Below are 20,589 nucleotides of genomic sequence, written 5' to 3' on the forward strand. Positions count from 1 at the left end.
TACATTCATTTGTGTATGTAAAGGACAGCCTCAAAATTCACGTCTAAGCGCTTATGACTACTTTGAAATAGAAAATACCAATGCACAAAATTTCATGAACAGGTCGGGGCCACAGTGTTGTATGTGCTCCACGTAGCGTCGCCAAGAGAGAACCTACGCATTGGGTACATAATGCATTTGAAACACAAATTGAACAATAATGGGGAAAACATACTTCAAAAAGCATCACATTTAAGAGGCACAATGTGAAAGGGTCAGTTTCGTCAAGCCCTCCGTGTGCAGCTTGAAGAGCAGCTTGAATTCCGCTGGAAGTTGGTGGGACTCCTGCCACTTGGTGGTGAACTTTGTTCCCTTTTTGTCATAGTAGTGATATGGCAGTTCTTTCCCCGTGTTGGGATCCCAAGCGAAAGGCCAAAAGCCGTACAAATGAATCTCCTCGCAAATGGCGGACGCCAGTGTGTACATCAGGATGCCCGTGCTGAGGCGCTTCGGGGACAGGTGTTTCGTCTTCCAGTATCTAGTCAATGGCAAAAGAGCAGAACATTTAAACAACAAAACACACAAAATGCTGGAGGAACTCAGCAGGTCAGGCAGCATGCATGGAAATGAATGGTCAACGTTTCGGGCCGGGACCTCTCTTCACGACTCACCTAATTGCTCATATACTGTACTCAAATTCATATGACATATTCACATGACTGTTGTCGATGAAAAATCATCGATATTTCATCGACATCTTTTTCGAAAAATATAGCCCTTTCGTGCAAATGTTCTGCCTGACTCCGTTTTTCAAATGTCAGACCAGGAGCAGGATTAGGCCATTCGGCCCATCCAGCCAGCTCAACCATTCCATCAGGGTTGATTTACGTATCCCTCTCAACCCTATTCTCCTGCCGTCTCCCCGTAATATCCCTTACCGCTCAGACACGGCTTTAAACAAATCCAATGACTTGGCCTCCGCAGTCACCTGTGGCGATTAATTCCATCCCTTCACCACCTTCTGGCTAAAGAACTTCCTCCTCATCTCTGTTCTAAAGCGACGTGCTTGCGTTCTGAGGCTGTGCCCTCTGGTCCTAGACACACCCGCTATAGGCAACACCCTCTCCACTTCCACTCTATCTAAGCCTTTCAATATTCAATGGGATCTCCCCTCATTCCTTAATATTGTCATTAAATTTGCCTGCCACTCTTTCCTGTATTTCCTCTCAGGGTTTCTCAGTGTTGTAACCTCGGACTCTTTGCGCAAGTTTATACCAATCATGTGATGTATGGTCTAAATACAAGGGGGTTTCTGGGCCTTCTCATGCAAGCTCAGCTAATCAGGCAGCATCCGTGCAGGGAAATAAACAGTCGATATTTCTGGCCAATGCCCCCAATCATTTTCACCCTGAAATGTCAACTGGTTATTCCCCCCCCCCATAAATGCTGCCTAACCTGCTGAACTCCTCTAGTATTTTGTGTGTATTGCTTAAGATTTACATCACCTGCAAAATCTCTGGACAATGTGTTATAGAATGTCTGTGGCATGCTTATCGTCTTGATTATTTCTGTATGGTTCTCTCTTCACCTTCTGGTTGTCATATTCTTAATAAAATCTATAATGTATCACGGGAGTCTAGTGCATACCCTACCACCACCATGGTCTCACCACTAGGACATGTTTACTGTTTACTTGTGTTGTACACTACTTGCATTTTGAATTATATTTTATTAACTAATTAATTTATTTATTGAGATACAATGCTGGAATTGGCCTTTCTGACCCTTTGAGCCGCATCACCCAGTAACTCCCTGATTTAATCGTGGGGCAATCTACAATGACCTATTAACCTACTAACTGGTATGTGTTTGGAGTGTGGTAGGTTGCCAGATCACCCGGAGGAAACCCACATGGTCAGGGGTAGAACATAAAAACTCCTCACAGCTAGTGGCGGGAATTGAACCCTGGTCCCCTTCACTGTAGAGTGTTGCGCTAACCACTATGCTACCATGCCACCCCTCAATCTGGCTTTATGTGTTGTGTGTGATATATGTTTTGTGGGTGCACTGGTCCGGAGGAACATTGTTTCATTTGGTTCTAAATCTCCATGATCTGATGATGGGGGTTATCAACCTGAAGGTGAGCTGCATTTATACCCTCCACAGAAGTTGTTGGATCTGCAATTTCTAACACATTCTGTTTTACTTCAGAATTGCAACATCTGCAGTTTTGTTTTTCAGTGAGGTTCAATACATTGGATTGGTTGGACAGGGCCAGTAGGGAGGAAGGTAGATTCCAGTTCAAGATAAGGTCCTAATAACCACATGGCTTGAGGCAATTGGATCTCCAGTATCTGCTTGTTAGGTATAGATACATCAATTAAATGTACATTTGTTTATTCCAATATTATAAATTCCTATAACATTTGATAACGTCAACATATTTACATGCACAATACTAATAATTAAACAAAGTACACACCTCATTTCTAAACATAAATGATTACATAAAGATTCAAAATGCTATAAATCCAATTATTATAACCATTTATGCTAATTTCCAGAGGGATATTTAAAAATACTCAGATGCTGAACAATTTCAATATTCACAACTGAAACTGCCCGTGAATGGGGATCTGTGATAAACCAGCTGCCCAAGAATGTGGTCAGTGGACTTTGGTTTGCCCCGTGTCTGCTAGGCAAAATGGTGGGTGGGAACAAATGTGAGCCTAGTTCTTTAAAATGGCAGGAAAGTGAAGGTAGCTGGGTCTCACGAGTTACACATATATTGAATGCATGGGAAACAACTGGTTGGAGAAAATGTCACTGAGAATGATTAAATATTTCAGAAGGGTAATGTAATAGATTCAAGCACATGGGCTTACTAATCAATAAATTGGTACGAGTATGTACATGAGGTCATGTGCCACAAGAGCCATGAAATGACTGCCATTTGGAGGCATCATTTCATGATTTTTTATTTGGCAAATTGTTTATGTCAAGTGGTGGTAAAGATGTTATAATTTTAACTTGAAAGGTTATAAAATGAAGAAAGTCCAGTGGTAACATTTTGTTTGGTCTACTTTGTAGAATGATAACATGTACAAAATCCCAGAGGAACTCAGCAAGTCAGGCAGCATCTACTGTAATGTGCAAAAGTATTAGGCACCTATATATAGCTGGGGTGCTAAGACTTTTACACAGTACTGTAGCAATTTGATGTATTGCACTGTACTGCTGCTGAAAAAAAGAACAAATTTAATGACAAATGTGAGTGATGATAAACCTGATTCTGATATGGGTCTCTATTGTGGACTGAGAGTGGGAAGGGGGCAGGGAGAGGAGAATCATGGTTGAGAAAAGGGGAAGGGAGAGAGTGGGAAGCACCAGAGAGGCATTCTATAATGATCAATAAACCAATTGTTTGGAATCAATAACCTTGCCTGGTGGTTCAGGGCTGGGTGTGTCTGCACCCACACCATCCGCTGCCACTTTCTCCGCCACCTGTCCCACACCCCTCCCACGGTGCTCCACCCTCACCATTCCCAATATCCTTTGCTCCCGCCAGATCTACAAACTCGCTCTCTGCTCCAAATTGGTAAATGCAGTCTTTGGCACCCTAACTTATGCAGTATAGGTGGCTAAGACTTTTGCACAGTACTGTGTGCAAAGGAATAAATAATTGGCATTTTGGGCGGAGACCTTGTACTTTAGTAGAATGGTGTTACACATATAAGACAAGACCATGAGGCAGAGGAGCAGCTTGAGGTCATTCAGTCCTTTGCAAATCCTCCATCATTCCATCATGGCTGATCTATTTTCCCTCTTAACCCCATTCTCCTGCCCTCTCCTTGTAACCTTGGTTACCCTAACTAATAAGGAACCGATCAGCCTCCACTTTAAACACACCCAATGAGCTTCCCCTAAAAAGGAAGTCTCTTGGACACTTTCACCTGAGTTTATACAAATCTGAACACAAAACTGTATTTTACATTATCTGAGAAAACTACATTTTACATTGATTAAATGTATATTTGGCTATTGCAAATGTAACTAAATGGTCAAGTGAAAGCAAGTACAGAAATTCAACTAATGAAAAGGAAGTATGTTAATTAATTAACAAAAATATACATCTGTTATTTCCGAATCTGTACACTACTGGCATAGAAAAGTTCTTCAGACCGTACTTACTTATTGATATGTTGCATTATGTTCCCAGGCCAGGCCAACTGGACCTTTAGCTGTGCTCTGTGTTCTACAAAAAAATCTACCAAAGTTCTTGTTACAGGAGCAGAAGTGTGAAAGAAAAAAGCAGGAATCCAAAGAATGGCTCCATCCAGCTTTTTAAGATTTAGGAAAAATTTATTCCGATCTTGAATTGTTAGTAGGTTATTGTAGTACTTCTCAAGGATACTTGGGTTGAAGGTGGTGAGATTTGTTTTTCTTCCAACATCGTTTTCAAAAGTTTCAGTCGGTGCAAAGTTGCAACGGAACACAAAATCGGATTTATCAATGTCAGCTCCACAACTACTTCCCGTTAGAATCCCACTGTTCCCAACAACTGCACAAGTATTATAGTGCATCTTTAATATAGGGGGGACCTCGGGAAGTAATGACCGGAAGCTATTGCTTACAGAGAAAACGTATTTGTGATTGGAATAGTCATAGTGCAGTAACTGTCCAACTCGCACGTTCTTCTTAATCAAGGTGAAATTTTTAAAAACGTCGACATAGCGACTGATGTCTTTCCTAAATTAAAACAAAAAACAAAATGCATAGTACAAATTAGTTCAGTTCATTCACTCCCATAGACTTGAATTCCTGAAGTAACTATCTAAGTCTAATATAAATGTTTTCATAAAAGCAATGTTTCAACTGCAGAGGGGAGATTGGACAAAAATATATCATATGGGAGGAGTAGGGAGAACTATAATTTGGGTGCAGATCAATGGGACTAGGCAGCATTATAGCACAGACTAGATAGGCAGAAGGGCCTGTTTCTGTGCTGTAGTGTTCCATGTCTCTTCTATGATTCTATGAAAGAACAAATATATCTTAAAATGTTCTTACTGACACGACCATATCTTAAGCCATTATGATACCCTCTTCTCATTGATAATGTCAGAGAGGTGGTACAGGAGCTTGAAGACACACACTCAGTGATTTAGGAAGAGCTTCTTCCCCTCCACCAGCAGATTTCTGAACCGACCTGGAATGGAGGGGTACTGCACAAAAACAGAAAAAAACTTTGCAGGGTGGTAGACTTGGCCACCTCCATCATGGGCACGGGCCTTCCTACCATCAAGGCTATCTTCAAAAGGCGATACTTCGAAAAGGCAACATCCATCATTAAGGACCCTCATCACCTAGGACATGCCCTCTTCTCATTACCACTATCAGGGAAGAGGTACAAGTGCCTGAAGACACACACACTCAACAGTTTAGCAACAGTTTCTTCCAGATTTCTGAGTGGTCCTTGAACCTATGGATACTACCAGAGTTTTGTGAGAGAGAGAGAGAGAGAGAGAGAGAGAGAGAGAGAGAGTGTGTGTGTGTGTGTGTGTGTGTGTGTGTGTGTGTGTGCGCGCACGCGCCACAAAATAACAAATTTTGTGACATATATCAGTGGAAATAAACTTGCTTCTGCTTCTAAAGATTCAGCTGATCATTTTCACACACATCCTTTAAACTCTATCATTTTGTATCTTATAAACGTAACAGATGGTGATTGTACTTGTAAGCCTCACCTTTCACGGAAGGAACTGTGGGGTGGGGATAGGGTGAAAATGCAGGCAGTTTCTCCCCACTGGGGATGAGTGAGACTAGAACTAGAGGTCATGTGTTAAGAGTGAAAGATGATATTTTAAGAGGAACATAAGGGAAGCTTCTCAGAGGGCAGTGAGAGTGTGGAACGAGCTGCTAGCAAAAGTGGTGGATGAGGATTTGATTTCACTAATTAAAAGAAATTTGGAAATGTTCATGGATGGGAGGGGTGTCAAGGGCTATGGTCCTGGTGCAGGTCGGAGGGACTAGGCAGATTAATCATTTGACATGGACTAGATGGTTTGATGCACCTATTTCTGTTCTGTAGTGTTCTATAATTCTATGACTCCATGACTTATTGGTGGGTGGCAACGATCCACTTTACACGCTTGAGATAATGTAAAATGTGAATGTCTTCAAATCCAAATGAAGGGAAATGAAGTTTGACAATAGACAATAGACAATAGGTGCAGAAGTAGACCATTCGGCCCCTCGAGTCTGCACCGCCATTCTGAGATCATGGCTGATCATTCACTATTAATACCCAGTCCCTGCCTTGTCCCCATATCCCTTGGCTCTGGCCATTTAGCCACGCTCAGAAATTAAAACTTTGAGATACGATATACCTCTGCTGTAAAAAGGAAGTTACGTTGAAAGTCCACTTTGCAAGTTTGTTTTGGATATTGTTGCCCCGCCCACTTCCAACTGGCAAAAATGCGGGATCCAGAAACTTCAACGCGAACTGTGACCTGCAAGAGAAAACGCCAACGTTTAACTCGCTTTGAGGATTACTGCCTGTGGCTTTATCTGCATCAGAGACCATAAGAATTCAGATTCATTCTCTGCATCTCAATATATCATGATCAATACATTTCTTTAATGCCTTAAAGAGTCCCAATGACGGGCCTTGGCCCGAAATGTTGACTGTTTATTCCTCTCTATAGATCGTGCCTGACCTGCTGAGCCGCTCCAGCATTTTGTGTGCTGCTGCACCAGGTTTTCAGCACTGGAAATTCTCTTGTGTTTACAAAGATTACCCAGTCTGATGGGGATTTTGATATTTAGGCAGAGCAGGTGCTCAGAATTTGCTAGTCTTTTTTCTCAAATATATACAGTACTGTGCAAAAGTCTAAGGCACACACGCTTGCAAATCTAGCAGAAGCAAAGGATGTTGGAAATAGTGAGGGTGGAGCATCGCGGGAGGGGTGTGGGACAGCTGGCAGAGAAGGGGTTCCGGGGCAGGGGGTACTGTGAGTGTCGGCACACCCAGCCCCGAGACACCAGGCAAGGTCACTTAATTCCAAGCAATTCATTTATTGATCATTACAGAATGTCTCTCTGGTGCTTCCTGCTCCCTCCCCTCTCTGTTCCCCTTTTCCCAACATGATTCCCCTCTCTCTACCCCCTTTCCACTCTTGGTCCACAATAGAGGCCCACATCAAAATCAGGTTTATCATCACTTATATATGTCATGAAATTTGTTGTTTTTATATGGCAGCAGTACAGTTCAATACATAAAATTACTACAGTACTGCATAAAAGGTCTTAGGCACCTGGGTGTGTGTGTGTGTGTGTGTGTGTGTGTGTGTGTGTGTGTGTGTGTGTGTGTGTGTGTGTGTGTGTGTGTGTGTGTGTGTGTGTGTGTGTGTGTGTGTGTGTGTGTGTGTGTGTATGTGTGTGTGTGCGCGCGCGCCTAAGACTTTTGCACCCTGTAGAAAATTGAACAGTAAAGTACACTAAAGGCCCTTTGCTCCATGATGTTGTTCCAATCCTTCAACCTACTCCAATATAACCCTTCTCTCCTACTTTCATAACCCTCTATTTTTCTTTCACCCCCGTGCCTATCTAAGAGCCTCTTAAATGCCCTTAATATCTGGCCCTACCACCATCCATGGCAGTGTGTTCCACACACTCATCATGGCACATAAGGACTTGCTGCTTTTCTGATCATGAGCCAACACCTTTCCCCAGGTGAATGCGCTCCCCCACATTCCATTTTCTAATTTGGGACCGTGTGGTCAAGTAGATTCCTCTCGGTCCTTTCACTACTTACTCAGTGCTTGTTGCAAGAATGTAAAATGCAAGCCATGGATCAGAATCAGAGTCCGGTTTAATGTCACCGACATATGTTGTGAAATTTGTTGTTTTGTGGCAGCAGTACAGTGCAGTACATGAAATATACTATAAATTACTATTATATATAATATATATATCACATACAATAGGGTTTCTTAAGAGCCTCTTAGATATGTACATTGAGCTTAGAAAAACAGAGGGCTATGCGCTATAGAAATTCTAGTCAGTTTCTACAGTAGTTTGCATAGTCAGCACAACATTGTGGGCGGAAGGGCCTGTAATGTGCTGTAGATTTCTATGTTCTATGTTCACATATATCAGCCATTATCAATACTCTTCAGAGATTGTCTGCCTGGTATCAGTGGTCACGTAACCAGGACTTGTGATATGCACCGGCTGCTCCCGTGTGACCATCCACCACCTGCTCCCATGACTTCAAGTGACCAAATGGGAGGCTAAGCAGGTTCTACGCCTTGCTCAAGGGTGAGCTGCAGGCTAGCAGAAAGAAGGAGTGTCCTATACCTCCTTTGGTAGAGACATGTCTCCACCCCACCATCTAATATACACATTAGTGCAAAAACAGAGCAAAACTATGAGGTAGTACTTGTAAGTCGATTCATTGTCCATTCTGAAATCTGATGGCAGAGGGGAAGAAGTTAAACCTAAAACACTGAATGTTCATTTTCAGACTCCTGTACTTCTTCTGCCATGGTAGTAATAGGAAGAGAGTATGTCCTGTCTCGTCAGGGTCCTGAAGATTGGATGCTGTCTTTTTGAGGTATCAGCTTTTGAAGATGTCCTTGATGGTGGGGAGGCTAATGCCCATGATGGAGTTGACTGAATTTACTAATTTCTGGAGCTTTTTCTAATTCTGTGCAGTGGCCCCGCCATACCAGATGGTATTGCCACCCGTCAGAATGCTCTCTGCAGAAATTTGCTAAAGTCTTTGAGGCCATACTAAATCTCCTCAAATGCTTTTTAAAATAATGATGCTTATTGCTGTTCAGCTGACCTAAGCTCTGCTGCTCCAGCTCACCTCCACTTGCACCAAATTATTCTGGAAGACCCTAATCCTTTTGACCCTTTCACTTCTCTGGATTAAGCCATCATTAGATTTCCACCATCAGACAGCAGGTACAGGACCCTGAAGACACTCCACATTTTAGCAACAGCTCTGAAATCAAATTTCTGAACAGACCAGGAACCCATGAACTCCATCTCACTAATTTTCTTTCTTCTTGCACAGAGAGAGAGAGAGAGAGAGAAATAAACATATACATATGATTGTAAATATATGTGTGTATATATGTGTGTGTTTATACATATATTTACTTATACACACATATATAAATATATATGTTTATTTCTTGCTGTAATTTATAGTTCTTTTTTGTATATTGCACTCTACTGCTGCTGCATAACAACATATTTAATGACATATGTCAGTGATAATAGACCTGGTTCTAATTCTGACCAAATATTTTTATCAATTATTTACAAAATATTTAAAGTGTATTAATTTTAATCCACATCCTCCAGCAGTGCCATTTCAGTAACTTTAAATATTCTGCTTCACAGCATTTGATATATGCATCTTTATATTTAAACTGTGAAGGTCCCTTTTTATTTCTTCTGGGGTGTAAATTTGTTCAGTTTGCCCCAAGGTATTTTTCTGCGTAAGTGAGCAATATTCTTGACAAAGATTGATTTTTTTTGTATCCAGTCTAATATATATGCCTTCCAAAATGTGTTCACCAATTCACTCCATAACCTAAGTCACTTTGGAATACACACTTTTGATGAACTATTCCAAAACGTTATTCATTTTTTTATATTAATTTCTGCAGCATTCAACATTTAACATTAGATTGCAAGAAATTCTAAAGAAAGGGGGTAAGTATCAGTACCCTTTTCCATCTGAATTTCCTGCAATCTGATGTTCAAGCTCTCATGAATATCTTCCACTCATACTCAGCCAACTCTACGTCGAGTTCTGAGGATTGAACCTAGAAATTTACAGCACATTACAGGCCCTTCAGCCCACAATGTTGTGCCAACCATGTAACCTGCTTGAGCTCTCCAAATGTTGTAGAGTTATTTGAAATGTTTTGACAAAGCTCAAGAAAGGGAATGAATAGTGTTCTCAATGTTGAGATTCAGATTCACATTTAGATTTATTTATCAGATTTACATCAAAAGGCAATGCCTCAAAATGGTGACATCCATCATTACGGACCCAGCACCCAGGACATGCCCTCTTCTCATTGCTACCATCAGGGAGGAGGTATAGGAGCCTGAAGCCACACACTCAACATTCTTCCCCACCACCATCAGATTTCTGAATGCACAATAAACCCAAATACACTTTATGAACTACTTATTTAATTTTTAATATATTTATTAGAACTTATATTTTTTTAAAAAAGAATATATATCACAATGTACTTCTGCTGCAAAACAACAAATTTCACAACATATGTCAGTGATATTAAATCTGATTCTGATAAAAACATACTGTACAGTGCACTGCATCATTTGCATTAACAATTAACATGATGGGGGCTGACTACAGGTGTCACCACACATTCCAGCACCAACATAGCATGCCCACAGTGCTATGTTCAAATCAATAGAGACCCAATCTCCAGTTATCTCTGTCAACTTCACAGGTTGTATCAATAGAATCTTTTCCTCTGGATCTAGATTATCTGTTTCTCATTTAATTTGGCATTTGGTTAATAACGCTGAAGTTACCCAAATCAGGTTTATCACCTTTTAAATAAGCTGCTAACCTGTAAGCAGAAGAAAAAAAAGTTCAAAGTAAATTTATTATCGAACTACATATATATCAACGTATACAACACTGAGATTCATTTTCTTGCAGACATTCACAGTAGAACAAAGAAATACGATAAAATCAATGAAAAACTACACACAAAAACTGACAAACAACCAACTTGGAAAGACAACAATCTGCGCAAATAGTAACACACGCACACACACACACACACACACACACACACACACACACACACACACACATATAAATAAATAATACTGAGGACATTAGTTGTTGAGTTCTTGAAAGTCAGTTCAAAGGTTGTGAAATCAGTTTAGAGCTGAGTTGAGTGAGGCTATCCACGCTGATTCAGGATCCAGATAGTTGAGGGGTAATAACTTTTCCTGAACCTGGTGGTGTGGGAACTAAGGTTCCTGTACCTCCTTCCTGATGGTAGTCATGAGAAGAGCGCATAGCAAGGATGGTGGGGATCCTTGCTGACAGAGGCTGCTTTCTGAGTAATCCTGAAGCTCTCCTAGCTGTATTCCTTGTTTAACATTTTAAATTTTCTGGTCTCTTTATTGTTGCCATGGAGATGGAGATTAAGACATACATGTGAGTGTTATTAATGGGGCCCGGACTTTAGCCCTACATTGCAGCTGGGACAATGACTCCAAGCTACTGTACCTCACTTGCTGTGGAAGTTTTCGATTGAGCCAAGGTGTTGTAACACTTGACAGCACCAAAGATCTGTGTTCAATTCCTGTCGCTGTATGTAAGGAGTTTGTGCATTCTTCCCGTGACTGTGTGGGTTTCCTCCAGGTGCTCCGGTTTCCTCCCGCAGTCTAATGATTTATGGGTTAGGGTTAATAAGTTGTGGACATGCTATGTTGGCCCTGGAAGTGTAGCAACACTTGCCGGCTGCCGCTAGTTCATCCTTGGACCGTGTTGGTTGCTGCTGCAAATGACATATTTCACTGTATGTTTTGATGTTCAAAGTTCAAACCTCAAAGTAAATTTATCATCAAAGTACTACCTTGACATTTGTTTTCTTGCAGGCATTTACAGGAAAATGAAGAAATACAATAAAATGTATGAAAAACTACTGTATAAACATAAAAGACCGATAAATAGCCGATGTGCAAAAGACACATTGTGTAAATAATAAAGAGTATAATTAAATCATACTGCAGAGTCCTTGAAAGTGAGTGTATAGGCTGTGTTTCAATGAACATGAAACAAATTAAGCTAATCCTTATCTTTAAATTTGAAGCTATGTTTCTAATGGACCATTGAGTTGATTGTGCTTTTGGTATGTTAATTCAGCAAGGTCAATAAAAATAGATTTAATATTATCTAATGCATTTCTATTCTTGACCAATAACCAATGAGGCATCATTGTTAATGAGGTTGTAAGTTTGAAAATAAATTGTCTTTATTCAGAAAAAAATACAGGGTAATCAAAACAAACTGATCCAGATTAGCAGTTTATCCAATATTTGTGATGGCAGTAATAGTTATTGGGAGCTCTTATTAGAGCAGCAGTTTAGGTTAAGATCATCAACTTGTAGGATTAGTTAACCATCAGGCTCCTGAACCAACAAAGATAACTTCATTCACCCTAACAATGAACTGATTCCACACCCTACTGACTTACTTTCAGGGATTCTACAACATGTGTTCTCAATTTTATTTATTTATTCATCCATCCATTTATCTATCTATCTATCTGTCTATCTATCTAAGAATTTATTACTATTAATTTTTTTTGCATTTCCACAATTTGTCCTCAGTTCCACATTGGTTGTTTGTCAGTCTTTGTGTGCGGTTTTTCATTGATTCTATTGTATTTCTTTGAATCTGCTGTGAATGCCTGAAAGAAAATGTATCTCAGTGCAGTTTCTGGTGACATACATGTACTTTGTTTCCTTAAGGCTGTTATAGCTGAGGGTGGTAACAAGGATAAGCACCCACTACCTATTAAATACTCCCAATAGTGTACATCTCAAATAGCCTCTGACAATCAAGTCCAGTTCCTGGCCTTTTTGTATGGCTTAGCTACAAAGCCTGGTGGAACTATATCTAGTTACAGGAGAAGGGGCAAAGGTGGGTTACTGGTACCTTTAAAAACAGTCTCTTTGGGCAGATGGGGCTCGCCAGCTGTGGTTGGCAGCTCATCTAGAAGGAAAACTCTGATCTCAAACCTCCGTTGCCTTGTGGTTATACCCACCCATGGGGAAGGCTTCACAGGTAAACCACGAGGAAAAATCTGGAGCAGGAGTCCCTAAGGCAGTCCCTTGTTGAGTCTGACACTGACTGGCAACTTTGACGCCAAACCATATCGGTCTCTGTCGTTTTTTCGATTCATCAGCTGCATGGAGAGGGGGGAGCTTGCTGCATTGACAACAGCTTGCTCTCCATGTCTGCCCTGTCTTGCACACTGGCTTGCACATCACGTAGACAGCTGGGATGCAACATCCATGGTCGACCCTGACCAATGGAAGGCCTCACATGTTCTTTGAATATAAAATTTACTTTGAACGTTGAAAGCTAACTCTTTTGCAACAAAAATGTGTCTTATTCCAGCAACTCCTATTCTTATTTCAGATCTCTGGTATTTTGCCTTTGATCTTACTTCGATCTTTTTTTTGGCTTTGTTTAAATATTTATCTCCAGATGAAATTTCCTTCTTTTACTTAGAAGACAGCAAAGGTGAGTTGCCTCACTTCTGACCCTTTGACCAAACTTTACATCTTTCCTTCACCATTGGTAACTGCTTTCTACTGTCTAGTTTGAAGCTCTGGAAATCTTCACACAAGACCATAAGAGAATGAGAGAGTAGATCACTTGGCATCTCAAATCTGCATTGGTCCAAAAAAAAGGTCTCTATCCCTCCTCTGTACTAGTTTATCACAGCCCTTAATTCCACTGGTTTTCCCAAAATAAAACTTCCTATCTTCTCCAGTATATGTAAAGTCTCTTGTATTATCTATCTCCTCTGAAGTTCCCTACATTGATGACTGTTTTAAGTCCATAAGACCATAAGACGTAGGAGCAGAATTAGGCCATTCAGCCCTACATTCAATCCTACATTTTTGATCAGTAATTCTACTGTTTCAGAATACTGATTATAAAACCAAAGCTCAAAGCCCGAAGGTCAAACCAGGTTAAGTATCACTGGCATATGTTGTGAAGTTTGTCGTTATGCAGCAGCAGCACATTGCAATACATAATAATAAAAACTGTAAATTACAGTAAGTATATAAATATTTCACATATATTTATATTTACAAAGTTAAATAAGTAGTGCAAAAAGAGAGAAAAAAAGTAGTGTGACGGTGTTCATGGGTTCATTATCCATTCAGCAATCCAATAGCAGAGAGTAGAGGGAAAAAAAACTATTCCTGAAATGTTGTGTGTGGGTCTTCAGGCTTCTGTACCTCCTCCCTGATGATAACAATGAGAAGAAGGCATGTCCTGGGTGATGAGAATCCTTAATGACGTAAGTCAGTTGGAAGTCCGGAAGTCCTGGGTCTGAGAGACACCAGGGAAAGCCCAATGTCTGCTAGTCCAATGGAGGCTAGAGGCCTGGATGCTGTCTGTCCTGGGTTTAGAGGACTGTCTGTGTGTGTGAGTGGGAGGGTGACTGGGAGTGAGGAAGGGGGTTTGTTTTGCAGTCCTGATGAAGAATCTTGGCCTGAAACGTCGACTGTTTACTCTCTTCCATAGATGCTGCTTGGTCTGCTAGGTTGCTCCAATCTTATGTTGCTTTACATAGAACATAGAATAGTTCAGCACATTACCGGCCCTTCGGCCCACAAACCCTGCCTCCCATATAACCCCCCACCTTAAATTCCTCCATATACCTGTCTAGTAGTCTCTTAAATTTCACTAGTGTATCTGCCTCCATCACTGACTCAGGCACTGCATTCCACACACCAACCACACTCTGAGTGAAAAACCTTCTAATATCCCCCTTGAACTTCCCTCCCCTTACCTTAAAGCCATGTCCTCTTGTACTGAGCAGTGGTGCCCTGGGGAAGAGGCGCTGGCTGTCCACTCTGTCTATTCCTCTTAATATCTTGTACACCTCTATAATGTCTCCTCTCATCCTCCTTCTCTCCAAAGAGTAAAGCCCTAGCTCCCTTAATCTCTGATTAGAATCCATACTCTCTAAACCAGGCAGCATCTTGGTAATTCTCCTCTGTACCCTTTCCTATGCTTCCACATCCTTCCTATAGTCAGGCGACCAGAACTGGACACAGTACTCCAAGTGTGGCCTAACTAGAGTTTTATAGAGCTGCATTATTACATCACGTCTCTTGAACTCTATCCCTTAACTTATGAAAGCTAACACCCCATAAGCTTTCTTATCTACCCTATCTACCTGTGAGGCAACTTTCAGGGATCTGTGGACATGTACCCCCAGATCTCTCTGCTTCTCCACACTACCAAGTATCCTGCCATTTACTTTGTACTCTGCCTTGGAGTTTGTCCTTCCAAAGTGTACCACCTCACACTTCTTCGGGTTGAACTCCATCTGCCACTTCTCAGCCCACTTCGGCATCCTGTCAATGTCTCTCTGCAATGTTCGACAATCCTCTACGCTATCTACAACACCACCGGCCTTTGTGTCGTCTGCAAACCTGCCAACCCACCCTTCTACCCCCACATCCAGGTCATTAATAAAAATCACAAAAAGTAGAGATCCCAGAATAGTTCCTTGTGGGACACCACTAGTCACAACCCTCCAATCTGAATGTACTCCCTCCACCACGACCCTCTGCCTTCTGCAGACAAGCCAATTCTGAATCCACCTGGCCAAACTTCCCTGGATCCCATGCCTTCTGACTTTCTGAATAAGCCGTGTGGAACCTTGTCAAATGCCTTACTAAAATCCATGTAGATCACATCCACTGCACTACCCTCATCTACATGCCTGGTCACCTCCTCAAAGAACTCTACCAGGCTTGTAAGGCACGATCTGCTCTTCACAAAGCCATGCTGACTGTCCCTGATCAGACCATGATTCTCTAAATGCCCATAGATCCTATCTCTAAGAATCTTTTCCAACAGTTTTCCCACCACAGACGTAAGGCTCACTGGTCTGTAATTACCTTTTTTGAACAAGGGGACAACATTCGCCTCCCTCCAATCCTCCGGTACCATTCCCGTGGACAACGAAGACATAAAGATCCTAGCCAGAGGTTCAGCAACCTTTTCCCTTGCCTTGTGGAGCAGCCTGGGAATATTCCATCAGGCCCCGGGGACTTATCCATCCTAATGTATTTTAACAACTCCAACACCTCCTCTCCCTTAATATCAACATGCTCCAGAACATCAACCTCACTCATATTGTCCTCACCATCATCAAGTTCCCTCAAATTGGTGAATACTGAAGAGAAGTATTCATTGAGGACCTCGCTCCCTTCCACAGCCTCCAGGCACATCTTCCCATTTTTACCTCTAATCGGTCCGACCTTCACTCATATCATCCTTTCGTTCTTCACACAATTGAAGAATGCCTTGGGGTTTTCCTTTACCCTACTCGCCAAGGCCTTCTCATGCCCCCTTCTTGCTCTTCTCAGCCCCTTCTTAAGCTCCTTTCTTGCTACCCTATATTCCTCAATAGACCCATCTGATCCTTGCTTCCTAAACCTCACGTATGCTGCCTTCTTCCACCTGACTAGATTTTCCACCTCACTTGTCACTCATGGTTCCTTCACCCTACCATTCTTTATCTTCCTCACCGGGACAAATTTATCCCTAACATCCTGTAAGAGATCCTTAAACATCGACCACATGTCCATAGTATATTTCCCCGCAAAAACATCATCCCAGTTCACACCCGCAAGTTCTAGCCTTATAGCCTCATAATTTGCCCTTCCCCAATTAAAAATTCTCCTGTCCTCTCTGATTCTATCTTTTTCCATGATAATGCTAAAGGTCAGGAGGTGGTGATCACTGTCCCCCAGATGCTCACCCACGGACAGATCTGTGACCTGACCTGGTTCGTTACCTAATACTAGATCTAGTATGGCATTCCCCCTAGTCGGCCTGTCAACATACTGTGACAGGAATCCATCCTGGACACACTTAACAAACTCTGCCCCATCTAAACCCTTGGAACTAATCAAGTGCCAATCAATATTAGGGAAGTTAAAGTCACCCATGATAACAACCCCGTTATTTTTGCACCTTTCCAAAATCTGCCTCCCAATCTGCTCCTCGGTATCTCTGCTACTACCAAGGGACCTATAGTACACCCCCAGTAGAGTAACTGCTCCTTTCCTGTTCCTGACTTCCACCCATACTGACTCAAAAGAGGATCCTGCTACATTACCCACCCTTTCTGCAGCTGTAATAGTATCCCTGACCAGTAATGCCACCCTTCCTCCCACTTTTCCCCCCTCTATCCCTTTTAAAGCACTGAAATCCGGGAAGCAAAATTGCAAAAGCAAAGCAAAATTGCTTTGCCATTGTTGTTTTGTTGCTGTTGTTCTGCTGAATATCCTGGGCACGCTCTGTTGGTGCCGAATGTGGTGACACTTGTGGGCTGCCCACAACATGCTCGGGTTGTGTAGGTTAATGCAGAAATGCATTCGCTGTATGTTTTGACGTACATGTGAGAAATAACTGAATCTGAATCTCTAAGTAACTCTTTAGGTGATCACCCTCCTGTGAACCAGCAAGAGGTATTTTACTAAAGGTGCTTAATGAACGAGTGTTCTGTTGCAGGGCCGTCTAAGTTCTAAATCAACACTAATGCCGCACTGCAATGGTGAAATGAGTTTGAGAAGCTACGTGAAACTATACAAGCAGGTTCTTCCCACTGAGGTTGGGTGAGGTTAGAGAACATGGGTTAAGGGTGAAAGGAGAAATGTTTAAGGGGAACATGGTGGGGGGGGGGAGCTTTTTTTTTACTCAGAGGGTGTTGAGAGTTTGGAAAGAGCTGCCAGCAGAAGTGGTGTTCAATTTCAAAATTTAAGAGAAACTTGGTTATTTACATGGAAGGGAGAGTACAGAGGGCTATGGTCCAAGTGCGGGTTGATAGGACTAGGCAGATTAATGGTTTGGTATGGACTAAATCCTCTAAGAAGACTACAATCTTGTCACCGGCTTTGTTGGCTTGTGTGCCTCAATGTCTGCATGGGCTGGCATGAGGGTGTAGGGTCACCCATTCCCAACAAGTCAAAGGGTAGAGGCCAGACCAAGAGTGGTCCAGCGGTCCTCCGGGTTCGGGGGTTCAGCTCAGGGCTATCAACCCTGACTGGTCAACCACAGTGAAGAATCCTCCTACCCCTGAGTGTGACAGTATTCCTGAGCCTCTACCTGGTACTTGCATGACTGAGAGTAGTGAAAACCGAGAGGAAGCTACTGACACGGTGAAGCTCTGACCACCACCAGAGATGGAGGACCTTCATTGCTGCCCTAAATGGCCGTGGTTCGGCGGGCAGTAAGTATGGACTAATGGATCGAAGGTGCTGCTTCTGCACTGTAGTGTTCATTGACTGTATTTTAATGTAATCAATTTTCACAAATTATTATATGGAAAACTAAAATTGTCTTTAGAATGCGTCAGCAAAAAGAATTGCTAATGCAAACTTGTGGAATGCTTAAAATAACCTGAATGGTTTTAACAAAGGATATATAATTGTGTTGGATTTGTTCCAGGGGAAGTGAATTGCACTCTGTAAAGGAATTATCACTGCCAATTCAGCTTTTAGGTGATATGCTCCCTGCATTATAATGGCCCACTATCCAAGTTTTCTCCTCTTCAATTTGTATCAACTTTAAGTCAATTTTTTCAAGAACCGGAATGTATATTTCTAGTATCTGTAATGTTGCAGCCTTAACATACTGTTCCCCCCCCCCCCCCCACCACCAGAATACAGCCGCTGATTCACAGTGAAACCTAATGTTTAAATGCATGCTGCCCCCAACATCCGCGTTAACCCAAAGCAACACAGGAGCGTGTGCCGCCTCTCCCCTCCTCCAACCCCACAGATCGCCACTCGCAAGATGCTTTTGCAAGCAGTTAAAGTCCCGGCGCCCAGCGGCGAGCGGTGCAACGACGCCGGGGAACTGCACGGGGGTGCGGCCGCTAGCAGCAATTCCGAAGGTTGCAACTCATTTACTCCACCAACACCCCCAACCCACCCACCAACATAACATCTGGCATTAACCCCACCTCCCCAACATGGGGATTTTACACGATCCGACGCGGGGGCGGGGAATGGATCGAATAAATGGTATTGTCCGATTGGGTGGGGAGAACGACTGAACATGTCAGGGATCCTAACACAGATCAGATGCAACGTGAACGCGCTGCTGAACCGGCCTTCGAACAATATGATCATTGCTTTCTACAAACAACACCCCCTCCCCCCCAAAAAAAATTAAATGATGCAGATTTAGTGAGTGTGTGAAGAGAGGCGCGGGGGGGGGGGGGGGTTACAAATGGCCAATCGATTGCAAAACAAAGCGGACATCGAGGCTGCATTTCATAAAGCGTATAACTGTCCACAGATTTACAGCTGAATTTGATCCAACGTTTTTTTAAAAAAAATAAATGCGATTTTTTTTCTCTGTCTACTCACCGAAATCCGCTGTGCAGCATGTACATTCTAGGGCCCGCCGAGCCCAAATATCTCGGCGTGGCGAAGAGGTTGTCCTTTTTGAGTGAGACATAGCTGATCAGTGATAGAATTAGGAGAGCGACGCTTAACATCACCAAACCCAACACACTTGCCATACGAACCATCCTGCAAGTCCTCATGGTGTAACAGCTCATCAGTAAAGCGGCAGCAGACCCATATCTGTTCGCTTATTTTAACGAGAGAGACGGGGGAGCGGGAAAAGAAAGTCAGCAAATCCGATTATTTTAGCAATCTATTGTTCTGGTTTATATATGTGAAATAAAAATGGACGGAGTCGAAATTCTGCAATGCAGAAGTGGTAGGTGGTTGCGTTGGTGATACGTAGCGTTGCTCCGAGGTGCCTCCACACTCCACATGCACACTGCAGCAGCGCCGTTTCTATCCATGCCCCGGCTGCAAGCGAAATGTGAAATGTGACTGGAATAACGTCCCCCTACTTACCCGACTAGACCAAGGTTTTCGTTAATGAACTCCAAGCAAGTGCCTGACTGCGTGATGTCCTGCTTATTGTCATTAAAACCACTCTGGCAATCTTTCAAATGTATGGAAAAACAAGACCATGAAGGAATTGGTCCTGGCTCACAGTTAAGAAAGGAAGGGATAATGTCTGATCCGTTTGGGGAATAGCTAAGCAGCCCATGAAAAATGCCAAGAGCAAAGTTAGTGCAATGGGCAGAGAGAAGGCAGATGCAATTTAAGGTGCTCCTGTATGAGGTAAGATTCCCTTTGAGGAAAGGGGAGATGCACAAAGAATATATTCTTATTGTGTGGGGCAAAAGGACTGAATCAATTCACTTGCACTTGCCGTAGGTGTCAGGAGATGTAGAGGAGGCTGGACCCAAAACCAGAGCAGCAGAGACAATGCAGTGGTGAAGAGTAACTTTAGTAATAGACTGCAAAATGACAAACCAACAGGGACCAGAGAACAGGAGAGAACAGACACTAAACACAGCAGGTAACAAGTTAAACTTCAGGCAGGGAGAGACACCTAGGAACAACTGATTGAGGCTGGAGGGTTTGATGGGTGAACAAGGACTGTGGGTGACAGCTGGATTTGAATAGGCTGCAGGTGATGCATTGGAAAAGAGTGGCATTCTCCTCATACATGAGGAGTAAAAATCTTTACGTTATGTCTGTCTAAATGTGAAATGTACAATTTATAGTAATTTATAATAAGTGGTATGTACAACAATATAGCATTGAAATACAGTTGTGTCAGCATGAATTAATCAGTTTGATGGCCTGGTGGAAGAAGCTGTCCCAGAGTCTGTTGGTCCTGGCTTTCATGCTGCGGTACTGTTTCCTGGATGGTAGCAGCTGGAACAATTTGTG

The 20,589-nt window shown here is 42.4% G+C and overlaps 1 protein-coding gene across 1 annotated transcript; it reads right to left on the bottom strand.

The window, feature by feature from the left end:
- Positions 1 to 231: 231 nt before the first annotated feature.
- Positions 232 to 19,415, bottom strand: st8sia3 (ST8 alpha-N-acetyl-neuraminide alpha-2,8-sialyltransferase 3). The gene is made up of 4 exons (XM_059988625.1): positions 19,198 to 19,415; positions 6,369 to 6,491; positions 4,171 to 4,728; positions 232 to 517 (listed from the first exon to the last, which is right to left on the bottom strand). Exons 1-4 carry the CDS (start codon positions 19,389 to 19,391, stop codon positions 232 to 234), a joined length of 1,161 nt encoding a protein of 386 aa, XP_059844608.1. The 5' UTR covers positions 19,392 to 19,415.
- Between the last annotated feature and the right edge of the window lie 1,174 nt (positions 19,416 to 20,589).

This window comes from Hypanus sabinus, chromosome 14 (assembly GCF_030144855.1).
Source record: "Hypanus sabinus isolate sHypSab1 chromosome 14, sHypSab1.hap1, whole genome shotgun sequence".
In the NCBI taxonomy this organism is placed as follows: Eukaryota; Metazoa; Chordata; class Chondrichthyes; order Myliobatiformes; family Dasyatidae; genus Hypanus; species Hypanus sabinus.